Source organism: Ctenopharyngodon idella, chromosome 15 (genome assembly GCF_019924925.1).
Source record: "Ctenopharyngodon idella isolate HZGC_01 chromosome 15, HZGC01, whole genome shotgun sequence".
Classification (NCBI taxonomy): Eukaryota; Metazoa; Chordata; class Actinopteri; order Cypriniformes; family Xenocyprididae; genus Ctenopharyngodon; species Ctenopharyngodon idella.
The window spans coordinates 34,152,013-34,179,746 of NC_067234.1; the positions used below are offsets into that span (position 1 = coordinate 34,152,013).

General features: G+C 36.9%; 5 protein-coding genes and 1 long non-coding RNA gene across 9 annotated transcripts in view; 2 read left to right on the forward strand and 4 right to left on the reverse strand.

Annotated features, from left to right (window-relative positions):
- The window catches only part of LOC127495755 (zinc finger protein 239-like), a 62,032-nt gene extending 52,567 nt beyond the window's left edge, over window positions 1–9,465 (forward strand). The window contains exon 3 of the mRNA XM_051863005.1: window positions 8,874–9,465. The gene's annotated coding sequence lies outside the window, so the exon portion shown is untranslated. The remainder of the gene's footprint in view (window positions 1–8,873) is intronic.
- On the reverse strand, window positions 768–6,622 carry LOC127495741 (gastrula zinc finger protein XlCGF57.1-like). The gene is made up of 2 exons (XM_051862967.1): window positions 6,428–6,622; window positions 768–2,192 (listed from the first exon to the last, which is right to left on the reverse strand). Exons 1-2 carry the CDS (start codon window positions 6,552–6,554, stop codon window positions 1,165–1,167), a joined length of 1,155 nt encoding a protein of 384 aa, XP_051718927.1. The 5' UTR covers window positions 6,555–6,622; the 3' UTR covers window positions 768–1,164.
- LOC127495744 (zinc finger protein 239-like) overlaps window positions 768–27,734 on the reverse strand; it is a 33,090-nt gene continuing 6,123 nt past the window's right edge. Inside the window, exon 3 of the mRNA XM_051862972.1 lies at window positions 768–1,117. The gene's annotated coding sequence lies outside the window, so the exon portion shown is untranslated. The remainder of the gene's footprint in view (window positions 1,118–27,734) is intronic.
- LOC127495730 (zinc finger protein 501-like) lies at window positions 4,098–24,604 on the reverse strand. 2 transcript variants are annotated; one of them, XM_051862920.1, is made up of 3 exons: window positions 24,360–24,604; window positions 14,296–15,102; window positions 4,098–4,598 (listed from the first exon to the last, which is right to left on the reverse strand). In XM_051862920.1, the coding sequence occupies exons 1-3, from the start codon at window positions 24,442–24,444 to the stop codon at window positions 4,144–4,146; spliced, it is 1,347 nt and encodes a 448-aa protein (XP_051718880.1). In that variant the 5' UTR covers window positions 24,445–24,604; the 3' UTR covers window positions 4,098–4,143. The 2 variants fall into 2 exon arrangements, with proteins under 2 accessions (XP_051718880.1, XP_051718878.1); XM_051862918.1 differs by lacking the exon at window positions 24,360–24,604 and adding an exon at window positions 16,095–17,698.
- LOC127495726 (zinc finger protein 239-like) lies at window positions 8,564–27,672 on the reverse strand. Of its 2 annotated transcripts, XM_051862876.1 has the most exons (3): window positions 27,319–27,621; window positions 10,513–11,235; window positions 8,564–10,008 (listed from the first exon to the last, which is right to left on the reverse strand). In XM_051862876.1, exons 1-3 carry the CDS (start codon window positions 27,443–27,445, stop codon window positions 9,962–9,964), a joined length of 897 nt encoding a protein of 298 aa, XP_051718836.1. In that variant the 5' UTR covers window positions 27,446–27,621; the 3' UTR covers window positions 8,564–9,961. The 2 variants fall into 2 exon arrangements, with proteins under 2 accessions (XP_051718836.1, XP_051718835.1); XM_051862875.1 differs by lacking the exons at window positions 8,564–10,008; window positions 10,513–11,235 and adding an exon at window positions 25,385–27,045 and having other exon boundaries at window positions 27,319–27,672.
- LOC127495773 (uncharacterized) overlaps window positions 14,755–27,734 on the forward strand; it is a 56,473-nt gene continuing 43,493 nt past the window's right edge. The window contains exon 1 of one of the 2 annotated variants that reach the window (XR_007925180.1): window positions 14,755–14,785. This is a non-coding gene — a long non-coding RNA (uncharacterized LOC127495773). Of the gene's footprint in view, window positions 14,786–18,276; window positions 18,361–27,734 lie in introns of those variants that run through there. The other variant, XR_007925179.1, reaches the window with a different exon arrangement.

Consider the following 27,734-nt stretch of genomic DNA (forward strand, 5'->3'; position numbering starts at 1 on the left):
AATAAAATATACAGAATTACCAGCATATTTCAGCAATGAACAAAATACAAAAATAGGCATACCAGTAAAATCACAGTAACACATTGTGTAAGTGAAAAAATAAATGTTGGAAATATAAAAATAAAAGTTTGGAGAGTTAAAATACTTAACTGGTAAAAGTATACAACAATACCCAATGAATACATTTAATCTTAAAACGTTTAAAACAACATGCTGCAAAGAAAAAGTTTTTCTTTATCGCGACGACTCTTTCGTCTGTCTCACGATGATCCAGCCGGTTTGCTAGTTAGCATGCAGCTTAACTGGGAAATGAGCACCTTATCTGATATTCTTACAGACAATTATTTATTCGTAAATAAATACTTAAATAGTTGTGAGAAAATATGTGTATTATTAGATCTACATTCGGTCTTAAAGTGGAAGCAGTCTAATAAACCTGCTGAAGATTGTACCATAAATGTGAATCAAACAACAAAAGGCAAAGAGAAAATCACTCACTGCTCTTAAATGAATAACTTTAGCTTTAATAAGCATTAATCTAACCATTTATATAGTGAAAACTATGCAGTGTTATTTTACATTTGATTACTTTATTAGATTTCTTGCCATATTACCTGAAGTATTAGTAGATTAGTAGTGTTACCTTCCTGAAATTAAAGCACTGTTTATTTAATTTGTACCTTTGTTTTACTGTATATTTATTGCATTTATTTGACAATTTGTTTCTTTGTGTTATTGTTCTCACTTTGTTTCTTTTCTTTTTTATAAAAAAAATATAACAAAAGAACCGATAAGCATACCATTAAAGTACTGTATCGATAAGCAGTATTGGTAAGAGTAGTAATACCAGTAAAACCTAAACGATACCCATCTCTACCCCTAATATATATATATATATATATATATATATATATATATAGTACACATTTATAGTCATAAACAGATGGCATTAATGTATCCTAGACATACAATACCTAGCACACAAGCCAGCCTGACAGAATGTGCAATAAAAAATACTTTATTTACACTAATTTAGAAGACCTCTGTGTTCAAAACCCAGAAATGTGAAAATTTTGAGTGTCAATTTCAGCAACTTCTATGATGGGAGTAAAGAAACCTCCTGATTGGGTGAAACTCTTCCCATATAAGCAGTGTTACGGTCTCTCAACAGTTTATGGTGGTTTTGCAATGAAGTCGCTCATGTTTTTTCAAGGTTCCTGACCGAGTGAAACTCTTGTCACAGTGTGAACACTTAAAAGGTCTTTCTCCAGAGTGAACACGCAGGTGACAATTGAGACTTGACTTATGTGCGAAACTCTTTCCACACTGAGGACAGGTGTACGGTTTCGCTCCAGTACAAACACGTAGGTGTATCTTAAGCTTGTGTTCAAGGGTGAAGTTCCATCCGCACTGAGAGCAAGTGTAAAGCTTTTGTTTAGTGTGAATACTTATGTGCTTGATAAGATGTGTTTTTTGTATGAAACTTTTTCCACACTGAATGCAAGCGAATGGCTTTTCTCCAGTGTGAATTCTTGTGTGTTTCTTCAGACTGTCCTTGTGTGCAAAACCAATTCCACACTGATGACATATGAAAGGTTTCTCTCCAGTATGAACTCGCTCGTGCACTTTCAGATTTCCAGACACAGTGTAACTCTTGTCACAATATGAGCACTTGTAAGGTCTTTCTCCGGTATGAATTCTTTGGTGCTGTTTCAGATGGTCATCTCTAGTAAAGCTCTCCCCACACTCAAAGCACACATGATCTCTCACTTCATTATGTGTTTTCTGGTGCAGTTTAAAATGATCCAGCCTCGAAAAACTCTTTCCACAGAGAGAACACGAGTGAGGCTTCTCATCTGAATGAACTTTCAGGTGTTGTTTTAGATGTGATGACGAAATAAACTTTTTACCACACTGATCACAGTTGAATGCTTTTTCTCCAGAGTGACAGAGCAGATGAACACTGAGACCTGATGCTTGAGAAAAACTCTTTCCACACTGAGTGCATGTAAACAGTTTCTCTCCAGTGTGAATTCTTATGTGTTTGTTAAGGTTTCTTTTTTGTGTGAAACTCTTTCCACACTGAGAGCAGGTGTGCAGATTTTTGGCTTTTGTTCCTTGATTTGTGAAGGTACGACTTTCCTCCTCCACTTTATTCAGGTCTGTTCTTTGCTGATTCACTTCTATCCAGTCTAAAATAAAAATATTGTGTGGTTAAACAGTGAAACTCTGATTCAACAGTGAAAAATATCAGAGATCAGGTATCAGATGTTTTTGATGTGGCAAAGGTTAGTTCTGTCATTTACTTGTTAATACAATTAAAATGTGTTCACATCTATACAAGATCATTTAAATGCATTTTCTGTCATTTATCATCTATAAACAGCTTATTTCACAGCCACCCAATCTGTTGAAATGAAGAATCAAGAATGGACACCAACCTATTTGTTCCTCAGTATCTTCATGTTTTATTCTGGATGGTTCTGGATCACTCATGTCTTCAATCTCCTCTTTAATAAACTCCATCTTTACTATATTACAGCACACAGAATTCAGCTGTTTCTGCTTGGATTTCTCCTGTTCTTTCTTCTCAGGACGACCATCTTCTTCTTTTACGTTTTATGGAAGTTTGTAAACCGCTTTAATGCGCATTAGCGCCCCCTACTGCAGTGTAGTATTGAGTTTGGAAAAAGGGAATATTGTAATTCTGGCTTGCTGATTTTTATTTACATTATAAGTGTGTTATACTGTATATGCTACATTAAATTTCTTCAAGGCATTATGGAGGACAGAATAAAGTCAAATGTAACAATTTATTAGTCAGGTAAATGTATCATGCCAAATACATAATTCAAAGATGATCAATACAAAACATCAGGTATTAAAAGATGAATACCTGACATTAGAAAAATACACATTGGGCTGATCTGATTACAGAATCGCCTCGAGCCTTTTGTAACATTTATTTAAATACTCAGACCAAGTCAAGACATCCCCCAATGTGGGGCATGAACTTAGAAATTTGCACTGAGTAGGGTCACATACCTAGGAAGTACGTACCTTGTTGGGGAACAGGAGGTAGTTTGGATGAAGGACCCTGGGAAAGGGGGCACACCCACGATAGCAGACAGAGTATCTCTAAACACTTAAAAGCTTTATTACCTTTAGGTTTACTTCCATGTAGACGAGGCCATTGTACCAGTCGCACTGAGGCATTTTAAATGATACCAAACATGACTGCATCAACAGAACATTATAATTTTTATATAATCTTCCTAAGTGAACTTGAAGGGTGTGAAGGGAAGGAAGTGGGGGAGAAGGAGCAAATGTGAAGGAAGGGTGTAAAGAAGGGTGCGGAGACAAATGGCTGTATGTGTTTGTACTGTCCATATCTCAGATCAAAGAGCTTCTGTTTATCTTATACATCCACCTCTTTTCTCAGCATAAATGACTGTTACCTCTCGTGAGGTGCACGCAGAACTCGCCATAATGGGACGTTCTAAAACGTTTAACATGACAACGCTTAACATGGCTTAATTTACTAAGACAGTGTTATTAACAAACCAAACTTAGTGAACACCATACTAATAAAGCATACTATGTACAGAAAAAAAGACCAAACTTAGTAAACTAATAAAGCATTCTATACAGAAAAATTGGTTTGTGCAGAATTTGATCTTTTAATATCACTTAGTAGGCTACATTAAGTGACGTTACGCTTTTTCTTTATCACGGTTTTCTATGGGACGTGTAATTAAACGTGTTGCGTTCATATTCTGGGCTCATCTGCTTTTCTGTACATAGTATGATTTAATAGTATGATGTTTATTGAGTTTGGTCTGTTTATATCACTTTCTTAGTACATTAAACCACGTTAAGCGTTTTTCCGGCATAAGACTCATTAGCGGTTTAGCCCCCTGAATTTATTAATGTCTTGTGGTCTATATGTAAACAAATATAATGTGACCTGAACTGTACATATATCTAAAGTTCCTCTCAAATTACTTTTGGTGCAATAAACAATCATAATTAGTTTAGTAGTTTAAATCAAAATGTTTAAATCAAATCAAATGTGACCAACCAACACTACAATACACTTGATGATGAAATAAAATCTTTACCACACTGATCACAATTAAATGTTTATTCTGAGTGAATGCGCAGATGAACACTGAGACCTGATGATTGAGAAAAACTCTTTCCACACTGAGTGCATGTATATGGTTTCTCTCCAGTGTGAAGTCGCTCATGTGATTTCAGGTGTCCAGACTGCGTGAAACTCTTGTCACAATATGAGCACTTGTAAGGTTTTTCTCCAGTATGAATTCTTTGGTGTCGTTTCAGTTGGGCAGCTGTAGTAAAGCTCTTCTCACAGTCATAACACACATGATCTTTCACTCCATCGTGTGTTTTCTGGTGCAATTTAAACATTTTCAGCCATGTAAAACTCTTTCCACAGAGAGAACACACATAAGGCTTCTCATCTGAATGAACTTTCAGGTGTTGGTTTAGATGTGATGGTGAATTAAATTCTTTACCACACTGATCACAGTTAAATGTTTTTTCTCCAGAGTGAATGCGCAGATGATAACTGAGACCTGATGCTTGAGAAAAACTCTTTCCACACTGAGTGCATGTATACGGTTTCTCTCCAGTGTGAATTCTCATGTGTTTGTTAAGACTGTCCTTCTGTGCAAAACAAATTCCACACTGATGACATTTGAAAGGTTTCTCTCCAGTATGAAGTCGCTCATGTGATTTCAGGTGTGTAGACTGAGTGAAACTCTTGTCACAAGATGAGCACTTGTAAGGTCTTTCTCCAGTATGCATTATTTGGTGTCGTTTCAGTTGGGCAATTGTAGTAAAGCTCTTCTCACAGTCACAACACACATGATCTCTCACTTCATTATGTGTTTTCTGGTGCAATTTAAAAGTTTTCAGCCATGAAAAACTCTTTCCACAGAGAGAACACACATAAGGCTTCTCATCTGAATGAACTTTCAGGTGTTGTTTTAGACTTGATGATGAAATAAAATCTTTACCACACTGATCACAGTTAAATGGTTTTTCCCCAGAGTGACGGAGTAGATGATGACTGAGAGATGATGTATGTTTAAAACTCTTTCCACACTGAGAGCATGTAAACGGTTTCTCTCCAGTGTGAACTCTTATGTGTGTTTTAAGGTTTTCTTTTTTTGTGAAACTCTTTCCACACTGAGAGCAGGTGTGTGGCTTTTTAGGTTTTGTTCCTTGAGATGTGAAGGTATGAACTTCCTCTGCTTCATTCAGGTCTTGTCTTTGCTGCTTCACTTCTTTCCAGTCTAAGATAAAAATATTATGTGGTTAAAATCAGATCAAGTGAACTCTGATTTAACAGCAACAGAGATCAGGTATCAGATCTTTGATGTGCCAAAGTTTAGTTCAGTCATTTACTTGTTAATACAATTAAAATGTGTTTGACAACTTCTATTAGTGCTGGGTGGTTTGACCAAAAATCTAATTAAAATGTTTTTTAAAGATTCGGGCGGTAACAGTTTTTTTTTTTTTTTTTCCACTGGACCTTTATTCTGGCATATTTTACTGTCATGAGTACAGGGAATATTGGAACATTGTAAGGACAAATAAAATTAAATAAATGTAATCAAATCAGTTCATTAACCTAACAATTTAGTTTAAAATGTAATCAAATGGATTTAATTATTTATTTAAATTAATAATAATAATAATAAGGCTATGTTTTTACTGAGCAATTACTGTAATTTCAATGAAGACCTTTGAGTTTGTGTGTTTTAATAAACGGTATTATTATTATCTCTAATAATCGATGTACACTATGTTGTACAATATAGTATTTCAAAATACCGAACTTTTATTTTGACAGGGTTGTGAAGACCTTTGACTTCCTGTGTATATGATACGACAAATGTATAGTTTTTATTAAATTAAACGGTGAAATGTTCATAAAGTGACTCTAAGAGCAGTTCTGCAGATGAAGTTCATGTATAGTGAGTGAAATCATCGCGAGCGTCACGCGTGCGTCAGTAGCCTATGTGTAGTAGTAGACGAAACTGCGGCGCTCATTCATACAGACTTCAGATTTCAATAGCAGTCTTTTTTAGCTTTAATATTCACAGACACTAATCCGTATCAATATCTGATTCATTGTACTGCCCTATTTTTCATTTATTCATCCAAAAATTGCAAAATTCCGTGATGTTCCGCTTTATACAGTTATACTCGAAATTGAAGCCGGATTACCGCCCAGCACTTCTATACAAGATTATGGTAATTTAAATGGATTTTCCTGTGTATTTCTGTCATTTATCATCTATAAACTGCTTTTTATGTCACAGCCCAATCTGTTGAACTGAAACTTTGTTAATGTTTCTCAGAAGTCAACAATGAAGAATCAAGAATGGACACCAACCTATTTGTTCCTCAGTATCTTCATGTTTTATTCTGGATGGTTCTGGATCACTCATGTCTTCAATCTCCTGTTTAATAAACTCCATCTTTACTATATTACAGCACACAGAATTCAACTGTTTCTGCATGGATTTCTCCTGTTATTTCTTCTCAGGACGACCATCTTCTATTACGTTTCATGACAGTTTGTAAACCGTTTTAAGGTGCATTAGCGCCCCCTACTGGAGTGTAGTATTAAGTTTTGAGAAAAGGGAATATTGTAATTCTGGCTTGCTGATTTTTATTTAATTTAGATGTGTCTTAAAGAGGCTCCTTTAAATTGTTTCAAGACATTATGAAGGAGAATCTAAGGCATTACTGCATATTTAGACTTAAAATAATATGTCTAAATATGTACCCACCATTGAGGTCCGGACCTGGGTATTTTTCCAAGCTGTATATAATACAGGTTGTGAAAAAATTGACTAATATTAACTTTACTTTGGTGCTGCACAGATATATTGCACAATGCCAAGATGACCGACCTTCTCATCTGAGCTGTCAGCGGTCAAATACCGCTCATTAATGTCAAAATGTTTGAAACGACCAATCAAATCAAAGTAGGCGGGCTTTATGTTCACAAAAGCTGCTGAATGCTAATTATGAATTCCAGCGCGACGCTTTGGTCATAAACTCAACTGTTTTACAACAGAAACGTTAAACAACCAACAGAAATATTTAGGGATGCAAACTAGAAATAAACTTTTAATTCGCTATTTTTAGTTGAAATAAGCTACGTGATTCATTGTAATTCATCAATAATGTGACGAGATAAGAAACATTAACAAAGCCATTGATCAGGCATACGATTAATAAAGAATGTGTATGCGATTGTGCACTCTGAAACAAGCCCAACATGAATGACAAGCATGACGACAGAACAAATGAAGGAGACGCGCTGAATGAAAATGCACACAACATTGTCAACATCTGTCCAAGAGTAAATGTGTGCATTTTCATTCACCGTGTCTCCTTAACCCTTTCAAGCGTGAGTTTAAAGTCCCCCTGAAATCAAAATTTAAGTTTTTTAGCTTTTAGTATGAATATGTTAGCCTTAAAGGTGCAATATGTAAGATCTCTGTCCGCTAGAGGTTGCCTATTCAAAACAAAGGCGTAACTTGATAACGACAAGTTTGAGCGCGGAATCTTGGGACATGTGGTCTTCACCTCAACGGCCGGTGGAAAAGAATTGGGATAGGACTCGGAAAGAAATCATGTTCATGGATGCGATTATTAACGTTACTGTAGTATGAAGCAGAGCAGGACCGAGTGTTGCGGGAGCTGAACGAGGCCGCTGGAGCGATTGCGCAACACACGGCGCGAGCAGCGGAACTTTTATTATGCTACAGTCACCGGCGCTGCTACCGCTTTTCTGGTCATGAGTATGAGGTAACACAGCTCTGTTTATCATATTAGATTCATTTGAGTGTGTTGAAAATTATGTTATAATGTTACTCTGTGCGTTCGCTTGGTGGCTGCTGCGAGGCACTTGTTGCACACTGCAGTAAGCTGCGATTAAAGAATATTATATTAAATGTTGGATGCTTGTGTTGATAAATGGCATGCAATTAATTTTAAAACGTAAAAAGTCTCGAAAATAAATAAATTAAAACCTTAAAAAAAAAAAAAACTATTCTAGTAAAATATAAAATTGTTTTGCTCATTTATGCTCAGCTCTAAAATTTTTTATCAGCATATTGCGCTATTTGTTGAATAGTAGCCTATTAGTTGAAGTGATAAGTTACATGCACCTTGCAGAATCTGCAAAATATCAATAATTTAAAAATTAAATAAGAGAGATCATAAATCGTTTTTATTTAGCACTGCAACGAAAATGTTTTATTATAAGACATGTTTAGATATAGTCCACAATATATAATAATATCTGCATTTACACAAATGAAGCAGTTCAAAAGTGTACATGCACTTAATTGATTCTCAGTACTGTCATTACGAGTTTATTTGTTTTTATGATTTTTTTTTTTATGATGAGTCCCATGTTTGTCCTGTTCTGCCCACAGTTCTTCAAAAAAAAACTTGTTAGCTAACGTTTTACATAATGTTAAATTAATATGCAAATGAAACACAAACAAACAGATCCAACTCTAAAATGGCAGTTTATTATTGAGTCAAAAAGAATTTACAAACAATGCGAAATCTACATTAATTACAATGGTTGATTAACGTTACAATATTCTACAGGTTTTATGTCGAGTTCTGCAAAACGTTACATGCCACGAATTGCATGAAGACCAAACTTAGTAAACAGTATACTAATAAAGCATACTATACAGAAAAATTGGTTTCTGAAGAATTTGATCTTTTAATATCACTTACCCCCGGTTTCACAGACAAGGCTTAAGCTAGTCCTAGACTAAAATGCATGTTTGAGCTGTCTGAACTGAAAGCAACTTATATATCTTAAAATATGTCAGTGCCATTGTTTTGTCTCAAGATGCACACCAGTAATGTTTTTTTTCTAGGGCATGTTTATAAAAGATACTTAAATACCCTAATGGAACTAAGGCCTAATCCTGGCTTAGTCTAAGCCCCGTCTGTGAAACCGGGCCATAGTACGGTACACTAAGTGACGTTACGGTTTTTCTTTATAACGGTTTTCTATGGGAGGAAAACACAACATGTAATTAAATGCGTTGCATTCAAATTCCGGGCTCATCTGCTTTTCTGTACATAGTATGATTTAATAGTATGATGTTTACTGAGCTTGGTCTGTTTATATCACTTTCTTAGCCACGTTAAGCGTTTTTCTGGCCTAAGACTCATTAGCGGTTTAGCCCCCTGAATGCACGAGCATCCAGTATTGTTTGTATACAAGAAACCCGTCTATAGGAAAGGAAAAATACATTTATTAATGTCTTGTGGTCTATATGTAAACATAATGTGACTTGAACTGTACATATATTTAAAGTTCCTCTCAAATTACTTTTGGTGCAATAAACAATCATAATTTGTTAAGTAGTTTAAAAAAAAAAAAAAGAATCATAAATCAAATAAAATGTGACCAACCAACACTACAATACCTCAACAAGTTTTCGAAATATGCTCCCAGTCACACAATCCTAGAATCGGGCCTGCTAGGATGGCTTGAGGGTGAGTAAAGCTTGGGCTAATTTTCATTTGAAAGTGAACTAATACTTTAAGGTTGAACAACTGTAGTCACGCTGACTGTTTTATCAATGTCTTTAATAACCTTCTGGACCTCAAAAGATGCAATGACATTGCTGCCTATGTGTGGATCAGATTCCCTCGGATTTCATCAAAAAATATCTTAATTTGTGTTCTGAGGACAAACGAAGGTCTTATGGGTGTGAAACGACATGAGGGTGAGTATTTAATGACAGAAATTTCATTTTTGGGTGAACTAACCCTTTAAGACTGTCCTTGCATGCAAAACCAAACCCTCTCATCTGAATGAACTTTCAGGTGTTGTTTTAGACTCGATGATGAAGTAAAATCTTTACCACACTGATCACAGTTAAATGTTTTTTTGTCCAGAGTGAATGCGCAGATGAACACTGAGACCTGATGATTGAGTAAAACTCTTTCCACACTGAGTGCATGTATACGGTTTCTCTCCAGTGTGAACTCTAATGTGTTTGTTAAGACTGTCCTTCTGTGCAAAACCAATTCCACACAGATGACATTTGAAAGGTTTCTTTCCAGTATGAAGTCGCTCATGTGATTTCAGGTGTGTAGACTGAGTGAAACTCTTGTCACAATATGAGCACTTGTAAGGTCTTTCTCCAGTATGAATTCTTTGGTGCTGTTTCAGTTGGTCAGATGTAGTAAAGCTCTTCTCACACTCCGAACACACATGATCTCTCACTCCATCATGTGTTTTCTGGTGCAATTTAAAAATTTTCAGCCATGTAAAACTCTTTCCACAGCGAGAACACACATAAGGCCTCTCATCTGAATGAACTTTCAGGTGTTGTTTTAGATGTGATGGTGAATTAAATTCTTTACCACACTGATCACAGTTAAATGGTTTTTGTCCAGAGTGAATACGCAGATGATCACTGAGACCTGATGATTGAGAAAAACTCTTTCCACACTGAGTGCATGAATACGGTTTCTCTCCAGTGTGAACTCTCATGTGTTTGTTAAGACTGTCCTTCTGTGCAAAACAAATTCCACACTGATGACATTTGAAAGGTTTCTCTCCAGTATGAATTCGCTCATGTGATTTCAGATGTGTAGACCGAGTGAAACTCTTGTCACAAGATGAGCACTTGTAAGGTCTTTCTCCAGTATGAATTATTTGGTGTCGTTTCAGTTGGGCAGATGTAGTAAAGCTCTTCCAACAGTCAAAGCACACATGATCTCTCACTTCATTATGTATTTTCTGGTGCAATTTAAAATTTTTCAGCCATGTAAAACTCTTTCCACAGACAGAACACACATAAGGCTTCTTGCCTGAATGAACTTTCAGGTGTTGTTTTAGACTTGATGATGAAATAAAATCTTTACCACACTGATCACAGTTAAATGGTTTTTCTCCAGAGTGAATGGGCAGATGATTACTGAGACCTGATGCACAAGTAAAACTCTTTCCACACTGAGTGCATTTATACGGTTTCTCTCCAGTGTGAATTCTCATGTGTATGTTAAGGTTTCTTTTTTGTGTGAAACTCTTTCCACACTGAGAGCAGATTTGCAGCTTTTTAGGTTTTGTTCCTTGAGATGTGAAGGTATGAATTTCCTCTGCTTCATTCAGGTCTTGTCTTTGCTGCTTCACTTTCATCCAGTCTAAGATAAAAAAAAATATTTTGTGGTTAAAATCAGTTAAAGTGAACTCTGATTTAACAGCAACAGAGATCAGGTATCAGAACTTTGATGTGCCAAAGTTTAGTTCTGTCATTTACTTGTTAGGGCCCAAGCCACTAAGGCGCAGGGCCTTATTGTTTGTCTAAGGAATATTATTTTTTTCAACCATCCAGGGCTTTTTGGGGGACTTAACGTGCTCAAAAAATCTTGAAAATTGGCACAGACATTGGAATCTGCGGCCATTAGGGGCTGGGACCCGGCGTGGCACAGGGGCTCTACTTGAATAGGGTCTGAAAACTTGGTCCACACATCAAACACACTTGCACGTATTAGTATGAAATTCGGTACACATATAGACCTCAATAGCAATATTTCAAGTTATACCATAACCAAACTTTTATTTTGACAGGGTCTTGAAGACCTTGACTTTCGGTGTATATGATACAACAAATGTCGATAGTTTCATCAAATTAAACAGTGAAATGCTCCTAAAGTGACTCTAAGAGCAGCTCTGCAGATGAAGTTCATGTGTTCATGTATAGTGAGTGAGGCAGCACACAGAAATCATCGCGAGCGTCACGCGTGCTTCGGTACTATGTGCAGTCGTTACGGTAGGTGTCCACTGGCGTGGAGCGGGCAGAGCAGAGCGAACGTTTTCAATTAATTTCTATGGAAGTCGAGCTTCATGCTCGCGAGGTGCATTGTGGGATTGTGAAGCTCGACTTCCATAGGAATGAATTGAAATCGCTCGCTCTGCTCCGCGCCAGTGGACACCTACCGTCAGTGTTGCCAAGTCCGCGGTTTTCCCGTGGAATTTGCCGCGGGTTGTTTGTCATGTCCGCGGGTTGAAGCAACCCCAAATAACATGGTATTTTGCCCCTGGAATGTGACTTTTACCTGGGGAGCCACACAAAAAAAGCGATTTTTACCGTGTGACCCCTGTGAAACGTGACTGGGCTATTTTTGAGTAGCAATTTGGCGGGTTTTGTTGTGAACACCTGGCAACCCTGGTAGGAGTAGAAACTGCGGCGTTCATTCATACAGACTTCAGATTTCAATAGCAGTCTTTTTTAGCTTTAACTCACAGACACTAATCCGTATCGATATCTGATTCATTGTACAACCCTACTTTTGATTTATTCATCCAAAAATTGGCAAATTCCGTGATGTTCCGCTTTATACAGTATATGGCTGGATTCCGTGATTTCATCCGTGTTTTCTTCATCGCGGAAATCATGGCTCTACATGGTATTTGTAGTAGCCTATAAGAGAGTTAGTTTGGTTAGTTATTTATTGTTGTGTTATAAAGTTGTTTCCATTAGTTTAAGAAGGGCATGCAGTTAATATAAGTCCGCTCTCTATACACTCTACATAGCCATTGAATAGATACAGCAGCTAATACAAATCAGATCAGTCTCGAAAGTGAAACCGGTTTATCGCCCAGCACTAACTTCTATAGATTATGATGATTTAAATGCATTTTCTGTGCATTTATCATCTATAAACTGCTTATTATGTCACAGCCACCCAATCTGTTGAACTGAAGCTTTGTTAATGTTTCTCAGAAGTCAACAATGAAGAATCAAGAATGGACACCAACCTATTTGTTCCTCAGTATCTTCATGTTTTATTCTGGATGGTTCTGGATCACTCATGTCTTCAGTCTCCTCTTTAATAAACTCCATCTTTACTATAGTAAGGCACACAGAATTCAGCTGTTTCTGCTTGAATTTGTCCTGTTATTCCTCTCAGGACGACTGTCTTCTTCTTTTACGTTTTATTTTACCGTTTTAAGGTGCGTTTGCGCCACCTACTGGAGTGTAGTTTTAAGCTTGGAAAAGGGAATATTAGCAGTTTGTCAATATACGTTCTTGTCTGTACTTGTGTTCTTGTGGACTTGTGAAACATCACCAGTCGCTGCCCAAGTACTGTTCCAATTTAAAGTTCACATCTAGCCAAGTACAGTTCAAATCCCCGGATGTGTTCTTGATCCGCCCCTTTTATCGAGGACGCATCGAGAGGTGACTTGTGCGGACTTGAGACAGCTAGGTATCCCAGGATGCATCTCGCATTAAAAAAAATTATTTTCCCAAAATGAAAATATTGTTCCGTAGAAATTGAGTGTACATCTTCCATTATTTTTAGAAAATGAAGAAATCAAATTAATTGTAATTTTAAGCCACTCATATATGTCAGACCAAAAGTCTCTAAAAAGTCAAAAAACTGTACTAAACTAAAAAATTAAAAAACAAATGTATAGTTGTTTCAATTTCAGAATCACGGAAATTGTGACCAATAACAAATCTATATCTAAGAAGATTTAAGGGTGGGTAAATATCACATTAAAAAAAAAAAAAAAAAAAAAAACGTGTACTTCCTTAGCATTGGGAGTACAGGAAAGGAAAGATACAAAGTTCCTAATTTATTAATATCTTGTGGTCTATGTAAACAAATTACTTGCAATAAACAATCCTAATTAGTTTAGTAATTAAAAAAAAAGAATCATAAATCAAATAAAATGTGACCAACCAACACTACAATACCTCAACAAGTTTTCGAAATATCCTCCCAGTCACACAATCCTAGAATCGGGCCTGCTAGGATGGCTTGAGGGTGAGTAAAGCTTGGGCTAATTTTCATTTGAAAGTGAACTAATACTTTAAGGTTGAACCACTGTAGTCACGCTGACTGTTTTATCAATGTCTTTAATACCCTTCTGGACCTCAAAAGATGCAATGACATTGCTGCCTATGTGTGGATCAGATACCCTCAGATTTCATCAAAAATATCTTAATTTGTGTTCTGAGGACAAACAAAGTTCTTATGGGTGTGAAACGACATGAGGGTGAGTATTTAATGACAGAAATTTCATTTTGGGTGAACTAACCCTTTAAGACTGTCCTTGCATGCAAAACCAAACCCTCTCATCTGAATGAACTTTCAGGTGTTGTTTTAGACTTGATGATGAAATAAAATCTTTACCACACTGATCACAGTTAAACGTTTATTCTCTAGAGTGAATGCGCAGATGAACACAGAGACCTGATGATTGAGAAAAACTCTTTCCACAATGAGCGCATATATACGGTTTCTCTCCAGTGTGAACTCTCATGTGTTTGTTAAGACTGTCCTTACGTGCAAAACCAATTCCACACTGATGACATTTGAAAGGTTTCTCTCCAGTATGAACTCGCTTGTGTGATTTCAGGTGTGTAGACTGAGTGAAACTCTTGTTACAATATGAGCACTTGTAAGGTTTTTCTCCAGTATGGAGTCGCTCATGTAGTTTCAGTTGTCCAGGCCGAGCGAAACTCTTGTCACAAGATGAACACTTGTAAGGTCTTTCTCCGGTATGAATTACTTGGTGTCGTTTCAGTTGGGCAGTTGTAGTAAAGCTCTTCCCACAATTAAAACACACATGATCTCTCACTTCATTATGTGTTTTCTGGTGCAATTTAAAATGACGCAGCCGTGAAAAACTCTTTCCACAGAGAGAACACACATAAGGCTTCTCATCTGAATGAACTTTCAGGTGTTGTTTTAGACTTGCTGACGAAATAAAATCTTTACCACACTGATCACAGTTAAATGTTTTTTCTCCAGAGTGACGGAGTAGATGATGACTGAGAGATGATGTATGTTTAAAACTCGTTCCACATTGAGTGCATGTATATGGTTTCTCTCCAGTGTGAACTCTTATGTGTATGTTAAGGTTTCTTTTTTTTGTGAAACTCTTTTCACACTGAGAGCATGTGTATGTCGTTTTAGGTTTTGTTCCTCGAGATGTGAAGGTACGAACTTCCTCTGCTTCATTCAGTTCATGTTTTTGCTGCTTCACTTCCATCCAGTCTAAGATAAAAATACGATGTGGTTAAAATCAGATCAAGTGAACTCTGATTTAACAGCAACAGAGATATCAGATCTTTGATGTGAAGGTTAGTTCTGTCATTTACTTGTTAATACAATTAAAATGTGTTTGACAACTTCTATTAGTGCTGGGTGGTTTGAACAAGAATCTCTATCTGTATTTTTTTCTTTTTTTCTTCACTGGACCTTTATTCAGGCATACTGTCAGGAGCACCGGGAATATATATTATATAAACATTGTAAAGACAAAATAAAAATTAAAGAAATGTAATCAATTCAGTTATTAAAGCTAACAATTTAGTTTAAAATGTAATCAAATTAATAACAAGTAGGCTAAGTTTTTACTGAGCAATTTCTGTAATTTCAATGAATACCTTTGAGTTTGTGTTTAAATAAACGGTATTATCTCTAATAATCGATGTACTGTTGTACAATTGTAATATTTAAAGTTAAACCAAACTTTTATTTTGACAGGGTCGTGAAGACCTTTGAATTTGTGTATATGATACGACAAATGTAGTTCGATAGTTTTATCAAATTAAACGGTGAAATATTCATAAAGTGATTCTAAGTGCAGCAACCCCAAATAACATGATATTTAGCCCCTGGAATGCGACTTTAACCTGGGGAACCCCGCCAAAAACGCGAATTTTACCCCCCTGAACGCGATTTTTACTGTGGAAAAACCCCTTGAACGTGATTGGGCTAGTTTTGAGTAGCAATTTGGCGGCTTTTGCTCTCTATATACTCTACAGCGCTCTTCATTGAATAGACAAAGCAGCAGCTTTTGAAAAATAAAAACCGCCCAGCACTAACCTCTATACAAGATTATGATCATTTAAATGTATTTTCTGTGCATTTCTGTCATTTATCATCTATAAACTGCTTATTATGTCACAGTCCAATCTGTTGAACTGAAACTTTGTTAATGTTTTTCAACAGTCAACAATGAAGAATCAGGAATGGACACCAACCTGTTTGTTCCTCAGTATCTTCATGTTTTATTCTGGATGGTTCTGGATCACTCATGTCTTCAATCTCCTCTTTAATAAACTCCATCTTCACTATATTACAGCACACAGAATTCAGCTGTTTCTGCACGGATTTCTCCTGTTATTTCTTCTCAGGACCACCATCTTATTCCTTTACGTTTTATGGAAGTTTGTAAACCGCTTTAATGCGCATTAGCGCCCCCTACTGGAGTGTAGTATTGAGAAAAAGGGAATATTGCATATTTAGACTTAAAATAATACTGAAACATATAGCAGACTGAGGCAAATGTTGGCATATCTTTGTGAGTCCAGTGGATGTACACGTGAAAGTCGTGTTACAACCATCAACACCATTTACTGAAGACAACCGGACACTAGACTGAAACAGAACTGAACATAAATACAGGTGATGATGGTGATTAACGAGTGCACAGCTGAAAATCATAAGTGTCCATGACAACAAATTAAGTCCAAACAAACGTGATTGTGACAATATGATGAACAGATTTAATTTAGACTTTTATTTACATGTGTAAACTTTTGATCAGGGTCATTTTTATGTATTCAACTTTTTTGTCTTGTGGACTATATGTAAACATCATGAAAAAGAAAGGACACCCTTTACAATTTTACGGTTATATGTATCAGAACATAATAAAAATCATCTGGTCATTTGCAAGGTCTTATATTTAGGTAAATACCACCTCAGGTGAACAACAACGAATTACATTGTGTCATAATTTATTTAACAAAAATAAAGCCAAAATGGAAAAGCAATGGGTGACAAACATTAGAGCCACTTTTAGCTGTAGTATGTTGAAGGAATCATTTTCTATATGACAGTATCAGTCTCTCACATCGTTCTCACAAGTTGCGAAGCTCTTTCCACACTGACGACAGGTGAAAAACATGTCTCCAGTGTGAATTCTTGGATGTTTCTTCATGCTCTCTTGACATTGATCACATTTGAAAGGCTTTTCTGCAGTGTGAATTTTTAATATTTAAACTATTTCCACAATGATGGCAGTGTTTCTCCTGTGTTAGTTTTTAAGTGATTATCCATGTTCACTTTACTTGTGAAACTCTTTCACAATGATGACATCTGTTTTGTAAGACTATTGCTGCATCCATATACTTCCCTACAATATAGTAGGCAAAAAGCAGTAGGCGAACGAGTAAGTATGTCAGACATGGGCCAAGAGGCCCGAGGTGCAGCTGGGGATGTCCGAACGGCGGCTCAGTATCAATAATGAGTCGCCGTTCAGACGTAAACACTGAAGCTCTGTAAAGAAAATAACGTAGCAGAATGACGGGACAGATGAATTTGTTGAATAAAGATGTTATTTTTGTTTTGTTTTTATGCACAAAAAGTATTCTCGTCACTTCATAAGATTAAGGTTGAACCACTGTAGTCACTTCGACTGTCTTTAATACCCTTCTGGACCTCAAAAGATGCAATGACATTGCTGCCTAGTGTGGATCAGATTCCCTCGGATTTCATCAAAAATATCTTAATTTGTGTTCTGAGGACAAACGAAGTTCTTATGGGTGTGAAAGGACATGAGGGTGAGTATTTAATGATTCCATTTTTGGCTGAACTAACTCTTTAAGACTGTCCTTGCGTGCAAAACCAAACCCTCTCATCTGAATGAACTTTCAGGTGTTTTTTTAGACTTGATGATGAAGTAAAATCTTTACCACAATGATCACAGTTAAATGGTTTTTCTCCAGAGTGAATGCGCAGATGAAGTCTGAGTCCAGCTGTATATGGGAAACTCTTTCCACACTGAGTGCATGTATACGGTTTCTCTCCAGTGTGAATTCTCATGTGTTTGTTAAGACTGTCCTTGCGTGCAAAACCAATTCCACACTCATGACATATGAAAGGTTTCTCTCCAGTATGAATTCTTGTGTGTTTCTTAAGACTGTCCTTATATGCAAAGCAAATTCCACACAAATGACATATGAAAGGTTTATCTCCAGTATGAAGTCGCTCATGTGATTTCAGGTGTCCAGACTGAGTGAAACTCTTGTCACAAGATGAGCACTTGTAAGGTTTTTCTCCAGTATGCATTATTTGGTGTCGTATCAGTTGGGCAGTTGTAGTAAAGCTCTTCCCACACTCTGAACAGACATGATCTCTCACTTCATCATGTGTTTTCTGGTGCAATTTAAAATTTTTCAGCCATGTAAAGCTCTTTCCACAGAGAGAACACACATAAGGCTTCTCATCTGAATGAACTTTCAGGTGTTGTTTTAGACATGATGACGAAATAAAATCTTTACTACACAGATCACAGTTGAATGCTTTTTCTCCAGAGTGACGGAGTAGATGAACACTGAGAGATGATGTACGATTAAAACTCTTTCCACACTGAGTGCATGTATACGGTTTTTCTCCAGAGTGAATTCTTATGTGTGTTTTAAGGTTTTCTTTTTTTGTGAAACTCTTTCCACACTGAGAGCAGGTGTGCGGCTTTTTAGGTTTTGTTTCTTGAGATGTGAAGGTACAAATTTCCTCTGCTTCATTCAGGTCTTGTCTTTGCTGCTTCACTTCCATCCAGTCTAAGATAAAAACAGTATGTGGTTAAAATCAGTTCAAGTGAACTCTGATTTAACAGCAACAGAGGTCAGGGGCCATATTCACAAAACATCTTAAGGCTAAAAGTAGCTCCAAACTTGCCGATTTAGGGAAACTCTTAAAAATAATGGGCGTGTCGGTCTAATTTTAGGACTCCTAAATTTTTGCTCTAAGAGTATTTCACAAAGCATTTTAGCACTAAAACTAGCTCCTAAATCTGTGAAACGTTAGTAGTCAAGAGGACTCCTAAGTCAATAAGACCAAATCACAACCAATCCTATTGGTCGTTGCTGCTAATCCGCCTCAGCAATCCGCCCAAAGACACTGTACACCGTGAGGTAATAGCGATAGAGCCTTGGGTGCTAAAACTTTTCTTCATAAACGCAATACATATTTATTTATTTTTTTTAAGTTATATTTATGGGCTTTTTGTGACTTTATTTGGAGAGGACAGTAGAGAAGAGAAGACAGAGGGGGCAGGATCGGCAAAGGACCTCGAGACTGGAATCGAACTCAGGTCGCCGTGAACGCATTTGCGCCAATGACGGCGCACTAACCACTAGGCTATCGACGCCGTTAGTTGTAACACGTAACTTAACGTATTTACTAGTTGCCACATAGACAATATATAAAGAAAAAATTGTGCCAAAATTCAGAATTCTTTGGAAGATATCACTGAACATTTATTTAACAATAGCAAAAGTAAATTTCTTACTTAAGCTAATTTTATATCTATATTTTTTGTTTTTATTTAAAATGAGACAAATCTGATATTATTTTAATCTCCAATCAGTTAAGGTAGTTCTTTAATGCTTCTCTAACTATCAGAAGACACTAACCAGGTTTAAAGTCCAGTTGCGCAGATAGGGTTCGTTGTAGGGCCGCACGATTAATCGTATTTTAATCGCGATAACGATATCTGCTTCTCTCGACTGATTACAAATAATCGTCACGATATTGGCCGGCTCGTTATTTATCCTGAAAACGTGTTTTTTCTTTGGGTTATGCTTGTGGTTGCCAGATGCAAAGAGCTTAAATCCCCCAAATAGAGCTTTTCCCTTTAAAGGATATACTTTTTTGCTGGTGTTTTACTTAATCTGTGCAATCTGGCAACTCTAAATGCGGAAGAAGCGCTGATGATCTGAAAACAAGTTGGAGTTTAGGAGTTTTGCGCTGGAGTTTAGCGATCTCCACAGCGAAATGCTGCTTCAATGAAAGTGTCATACATCCAGTCTTTGTTTCTTCACAAGCCACTTGTACTATTTGTGTGGCTAAATCTGCCATGATCAAACCTTCAGCGATGAATTTCAACAAATGCAACACGATCTCCACCTTACTGTTTGCAGAATGCACTTTTGCAACCTATGTGACAATTCAATAGGGAAAATGAACATAATTTGGAATTATTGGAAATAATTTTAGGAGTTTCGCCGTTTTATCTTTTGAAGTTCCTAAAGGTTTTACCAGTTTTCATAATGTTAATCAGTTGATCATATTTCGCCACTGGGATGTTCTAAAACACTTAACATGAAAACGCTTAACGTGGCTTAATTTACTAAGACAGTGTTATTAACAAACCAAACTTAGTGAACACCATACTAATGAAGCATACTATGTACAGAGAAGCAGATGAACCCAAAATATGGACGCAACATGTTTAATTAAGCATTTTCCTCCCATAAAGAAAAGCCATGTTAAGCGTTTTTCACGTTAAGCATTTTAGAATATCATGAATGATATATATATATCAAAAAGCATCGGTCTTTGCTAAATCTAATGTGAATACAGATTACAAAGCGCTCACCAAAACCATGCGTTTTGTATTGATTTACCATCTAACGAAGTTATCATAGTTGGTTAAATGAAGTCGGTGTGCCACCTACAGGCCTTTTGGGTGAAGTGTAGGTTGGTAAGGAACGTGCAAAATGGCCATAACTACATTACCCTTTTTGATAATCGTGATAAATAATCGTGATTATGATTTTGAGCAAAAATAATTGTGATTATCAGTTTAACCATTATTGTGCAGCCCTAGTTCATTGTAACACTGCGTTACAATGTGCCCCGCTATTAGAACTATACTATTCTATACAGTTACGACTGGCATAATCAACTTTTATGAATTTCTGTTGATAAACTATGGAAAAAAGGTGAATAAAGGCTGAGTGGAAGAACCTGAACATCCAGAAAATATTATTTCAAGAAATGTTCAGCATTTGTACTGTCTCGTCTATTTGTCTTGTGTTCTGTGAGAGCTGTGAGTGGAGGGAGGGGAGTGTTTTTGTTCAGCTCTGTGTTTTTCTGAATGTCTGGATATGTTTCTTCATATGTTTGGGTGTATTGTTTTGACCAGTGCTGTATAGCTGTGTTTTGCGGAGTGTTCATTGTCAAACTACAAAATTATTTAAATTTCTAAAAAATAATGCTATTACTTTATATGAAAAAAAAAAAAAAATTATTGTCTTTTATTGACAAAATACTTTTTTTGTCATGTATATTTTTTAATTAAGTCAGAAACATTTTTTAGCTGTCATATGGTCATAGGCGTAATTGGCGGGTGCGGCGGGTGGGACATGTCCCCACCACTTTTTGCCAGGGTCGATATTGTCCCCACCACTTTTTGAAACATCTCGCAGCACGGATGTATACTAATACAAAAGAAACATCCCTAGTTTATTAACAATTCGTTCGTTTGTGTTAAATAATAGGCGATCTGGCGCTGAGATGTGTCGTTTTTGCACAGCAGTCTTCACACGGACGAGCGCTTCAATCTAACAATGTTGCGGCCGCAGATTCTATTCGTTCCGGTGAAATCACAAACAAAATGCACATAAACGTGTCTCTGCTCTTGATAAACAATCACTGATGAACATCTTTGGTTTTAATGAGAAAAAATAAAATAAATAACAGAAGGGCGGATTAGAACCCAGAACCTCTGGCATGCTGAACAAAAGTTCTACCTCTAGTCCATCAGGACAATCTTACATTATACGCGGACTTACGTATTTACTGACTAATGTAAATACTTTTGAGACTAACTATATATTGTATTATACAGGTGCTGGTCATATAATTAGAATATCATCAAAAAGTTGATTTATTTCACTAATTCCATTCAAAAAGTGAAACTTGTATATTATATTCATTCATTACACACAGACTGATATATTTCAAATGTTTATTTCTTTTAATTTTGATGATTATAACTGACAACTAAGGAAAATCCCAAATTCAGTATCTCAGAAAATTAGAATATTGTGAAAAGGTTCAATATTGAAGACACCTGCTGCCACACTCTAATCAGCTAATTAACTCAAAACACCTGCAAAGGCCTTTAAATGGTCTCTCAGTCTAGTTCTGTAGGCTACACAATCATGGGGAAGACTGCTGACTTGACAGTTGTCCAAAAGACGACCACTGACACCTTGCACAAGGAGGGCAAGACACAAAAGGTCATTGCAAAAGAGGCTGGCTGTTCACAGAGCTCTGTGTCCAAGCACATTAATAGAGAGGCGAAGGGAAGGAAAAGATGTGGTAGAAAAAAGTGTACAAGCAATAGGGATAACCGCACCCTGGAGAGGATTGTGAAACAAAACCCATTCAAAAATGTGGGGGAGATTCACAAAGAGTGGACTGCAGCTGGAGTCAGTGCTTCAAGAACCACTACGCACAGACATATGCAAGACATGGGTTTCAGCTGTCGCATTCCTTGTGTCAAGCCACTCTTGAACAACAGAGAGCGTCAGAAGCGTCTCGCCTGGGCTAAAGACAAAAAGGACTGGACTGCTGCTGAGTGGTCCAAAGTTATGTTCTCTGATGAAAGTAAATTTTGCATTTCCTTTGGAAATCAAGGTCCCAGAGTCTGGAGGAAGACAGGAGAGGCACACAATCCACGTTGCTTGAGGTCCAGTGTAAAGTTTCCACAGTCAGTGATGTTTTGGGGTGCCACGTCATCTGCTGGTGTTGGTCCACTGTGTTTTCTGAGGTCCAAGGTCAACGCAGCCATATACCAGGAAGTTTTAGAGGACTTCATGCTTCCTGCTGCTGACCAACTTTATGGAGATGCAGATTTCATTTTCCAACAGGACTTGGCACCTGCACACAGTGCCAAAGCTACCAGTACCTGGTTTAAGGACCATGGTATCCCTGTTCTTAATTGGCCAGCAAACTCGCCTGACCTTAACCCCATAGAAAATCTATGGGGTATTGTGAAGAGGAAGATGCAATATGCCAGACCCAACAATGCAGAAGAGCTGAAGGCCACTATCAGAGCAACCTGGGCTCTTATAACACCTGAGCAGTGCCACAGACTGATTGACTCCATGCCACGCCGCATTGCTGCAGTAATTCAGGCAAAAGGAGCCCCAACTAAGTATTGAGTGCTGTACATGCTCATACTTTTCATGTTCATACTTTTCAGTTGGCCAAGATTTCTAAAAATCCTTTCTTTGTATTGGTCTTAAGTAATATTCTAATTTTCTGAGATACTGAATTTGGGATTTTCCTTAGTTGTCAGTTATAATCATCAAAATTAAAAGAAATAAACATTTGAAATATATCAGTCTGTGTGTAATGAATGAATATAATATACAAGTTTCACTTTTTGAATGGAATTAGTGAAATAAATCAACTTTTTGATGATATTCTAATTATATGACCAGCACCTGTAGTAGATGTAAGGACGAAACTATCATATTAAACATGAGGTCTATGTCAGTACATTTTGTGCATTTATTATTTTAATGATACACACACTTTCCTGTCCCACCCTCTTTTTAAAACAAAGTTACGCCACTGCATATGGTCATGTTACAACGTGTTGTCACATTTCACTTCCCTTCTTTCGGGGTACATAAAGAAAAAAGTATACACTGTATTAATGAAACAAAGCCACATATTTGTACCAGACACGTGTGATGTTAATGTGGAACAAAAGAAATTCCCTGAACCCTAAGTAGATAAGTCAAAAAGCGTTAGGTTGTGCCTCTCCCCTATATGACACGACAAATGTCGATAGTTTTATCAAATTAAACGGTAAAATGTTCATAAAGTGACTCTAAGAGCAGCTCTTCAGATGAAGTTAATGTATAGTGAGACAGACAGCAGACAGAAATCATCGCGAGCGTCACGCGTGCTCCAGTATGTGTCGTAGTAGACGAAATGCGGCGCTCATTCATACAGACTTCAAATTTTCTATAGAAGTCTTTTTAGCTTTAATATTCACAGACACTAATCTGTATCGATATCTAAATCATTGTACAACCCCATTTTTCATGTATTTATCGAAATCCTGCCGAATTCAGTGACGTTCCGCTTTATACAGTAAATTCTTGGATTGGATTCCGTGATTTAATCCCTGTTTTCCGCATCGCGGAAATCATAAATATACGTGGTATTTGCAGAATTAAAGAGAGTTAGTTTTGTGAGTTATTTATTGTTGTGTTATGGAGTTGTTTCTGGTATGACGTTTTTTGAAAAAATAAGTTACATATCGGTCTCGAAATTGAAACCGGTTTACCGCCCAGCACTAACTTCTATACATGATCATTTAAATGCATTTTTTGTATCATTTATCAAATATAAACTGTTCATGCCACAGCCACCCAATCTGTTTAACTGAAACTATATTAATGTTTCTCAGAAGTCAACAATGAATGGACACCAACCTATTTGTTCCTCAGTATCTTCATGTTTTATTCTGGATGGTTCTGGATCACTCATGTCTTCAATCTCCTCTTTAATAAACTCCATCTTTACTATATTACAGCACACAGAATTCAGCTGTTTCTTCTTGGATTTCTCCTGTTCTTTCTTCTCAGGGCGACCATCTTCTTCTTTTACGTTTTATGTAAGTTTGTAAACCGCTTTAATGCGCAATAGCGCCACCTACTGGAGTGTAGTATTGAGTTTGAAAAAAAAGGGAATATTGTAATTCTGGCTTGCTGATTTTAATTTAGAAATGTGTTATTTATGCTACTTTAAATTTCTTCAAGGCATTATGAAGGAGAATCTAAGGCCATTACTGCATATTTAGACATAATACTGAAACATATGCTAACAATTAAAAACAATACAGAGTTGTTCAATATAGCCGACTGTGGCAAATGTTTGCATATCTTTGTGAGTCCAGTGTACATGTGAAAGTTGTGTTACAACAATCCACTTTTGGTCAGCCATGATATTTGGCTGTATTCAGTTGTGAAGCTCTTTCCACACTGACGACAGGTGAAACACATTTCTCCAGTGTTAATTGTTCATGATCTCTTGACATTGAAAGGCTTTTCTGCAGTGTGAATTTTTATACAATATTTAAACTATTTCCACAATGATGGCAGTGTTTCTCCCGTGTTAGTTTTTAAGTGATTATCCAGGTTCTCTTTACGTGTGAAACTCTTTCACAATGATGACAGATGAAACATTTTTCTGTTTTGTAAGACTATTGCTGCCTCCGAAACCACATACTTCCCTACTATATAGTAGGCATAAAGCAGTAGGCGAATGAATAAGTATGTCTGAATCCTCAGTACTTATAAAAGAGTAGGCGAGAATTATATCCCTCCGTTGACAGCTATGCAACCCCCAATTAGAGGCTTCAAAAAGCATATAAATTGAGTGATTCAGTCCAAATTTTCTGAAGAGACTCGATTGCTTTATACGTGTCAAGCAATGTGGTTGTAAAAACACACATAGATGAAGGCAAATAGGTAATATTTAATAAATCCAACAGGTAATCCAAATGAACACAGCCATACACAACACATCCATTTACTGATAACACCGGACACTAGACTGAACATAAATACAGGTGATGATGATGATGGTGCACAGCTGAAAATCACATTAAGGCAGACGATGACGAAACACAAAGAGTCCAAACTGAGACTTAATTTATGTGCGAAACTCTACACTGAGGACAGGTGTATGATTTCTCTCCAGTACACATAGGTGTATATGTTTGTCCTATTCAAGTGTGAAGCTTCATCCGCACCGAGAGCAAGTGCAAAGCTTTTGTCTAGTGTGAACACATGTGCTTGATAAGATGTGGTTTTTGTATGAAACTTTTTCCACAGTGATTGCAAGCGAATGGCTTTTCTCCAGTGTGAATTCTTGTGTGTTTAATAAGACTGTCCTTACGTGCAAAACCAATTCCACACTGAGTACATATGAATGGTTTTTCTCCAGTATGAAGTCGCTCGTGTGATTTCAGGTTTCCAGACACAGTGAAACTCTTGTCACAATATGAGCACTTGTATGGTCTTTCTCCAGTATGAATTCTTTGGTGTCGTATCAGTTGGGCAGCTGTTGTAAAGCTCTTCCCACAGTCCGAACACACATGATCTCTCACTTCATCATGTGTTTTCTGGTGCTGTTTGAAATTGTTCTGCCATGAAAAACTCTTTCCACAGAGAGAACACACATAAGGCTTCTCATCTAAATGAACTTTCAGGTGTTGTTTTAGACTTGACGATGAAATAAAATCTTTACCACACTGATCACAGTTAAATGTTTTTTCTCCAGAGTGACAGAGCAGATGGACACTGAGACCTGATGTACAAGCAAACCTCTTTCCACACTGAGTGCATGTATACGGTTTCTCTCCAGTGTGAATTCTCATGTGTTTGTCAAGGTTTCTTTTTTGTGTGAAACTCTTTCCACACTGATTGCAAGCGAATGGCTTTTCTCCAGTGTGAATTCTTGTGTGTTTCTGAAGACTGTCCTTGCGTGCAAAACCAATTCCACACTGAGTACAGTAGTACGGTTTCTCTCCAGTATGAACTCGCTCGTGTGATTTCAGGTTTCCAAACTGAATGAAACTCTTGTCACAATATGAGCACTTGTAAGGTTTTTCTCCAGTATGAATTCTTTGGTGCTGTTTCAGATGGTCATCTCTAGTAAAGCTCTTCCCACACTCCAAACACACATGATCTCTCACTTCATCATGTGTTTTCTGGTGCTGTTTAAAACTGTTCAGCCATGAAAAACTCTTTCCACAGAGAGAACACACATAAGGTCTCTCATCTGAGTGAACTTTCAAGTGTCGTTTCAGAATTGATGATGATCTAAAGTCTTTACCACACTGATCACAGTTAAATGCTTTTTCTCCAGAGTGGATGCGCAGATGATAACTGAGACCTGATGTACAATGAAAACTCTTTCCACACTGAGTGCATGTATACGGTTTCTTTCCATAATGAATTCTTTTGTGTTTGTTGAGGTTTCTTCTTTTTGTGAAACACTTTCCACACTGAGAGCAGGTGTGCAGCTTTTTGGTTTTTGTTCCTTGAGTTTTGAGGGTACAATTTTCCTCTGCTTCATTCGGGTCTTGTCTTTGCTGCTTCACTTCCATCCAGTCTAAGATAAAAAATATTGTGTAGTTAAAATCAGTTAAAGTGAACTCTGATTTAACGGCAACAGAGATCAAGTATCAGATCTTTGATGTGCCAAAGTTTAGTTCTTGTTAATACAATTAATGTGTTTGACAACTTCTATTCATTTAAAAGCATATTCTGTGTCATATATCATATATAAACTGCTTCTTAATTCACAGCCACCCAATCCGTTGAACTGAAGCTTTATAAATGTTTCTCAGAAATCAACAATGAAGAATCAGGAATGGACACCAACCTATTTGTTCCTCAGTATCTTCATGTTTTATTCTGGATAGTTCTGGATCACTCATGTCTTCAATCTCCTGTTTAATAAACTCCATATTTACTATATTACAGCACACAGAATTCAACTGTTTCTGCATGGATTTCTCCTGCTATTTCTTCTCAGGACGACCATCTTCTTCTATTATGTTTCATGACAGTTTGTAAACCGCTTTAAGGTGCATTAGCGCCCCCTACTGGAGTGTAGTATTGAGTTTGGAAATATTGTAATTCTGGCTTACTGATTTTTATTTAATTTAGACGTGTCTTATATAGGCTACTTTAAATTTCTTCAAGGCATTATGAGGGAGAATCACTGCATATTTAGACTTAATATAGCAGACTGTGGCAAATGTTGGCATATCTTTGTGGGTCCAGTGGATGTACATG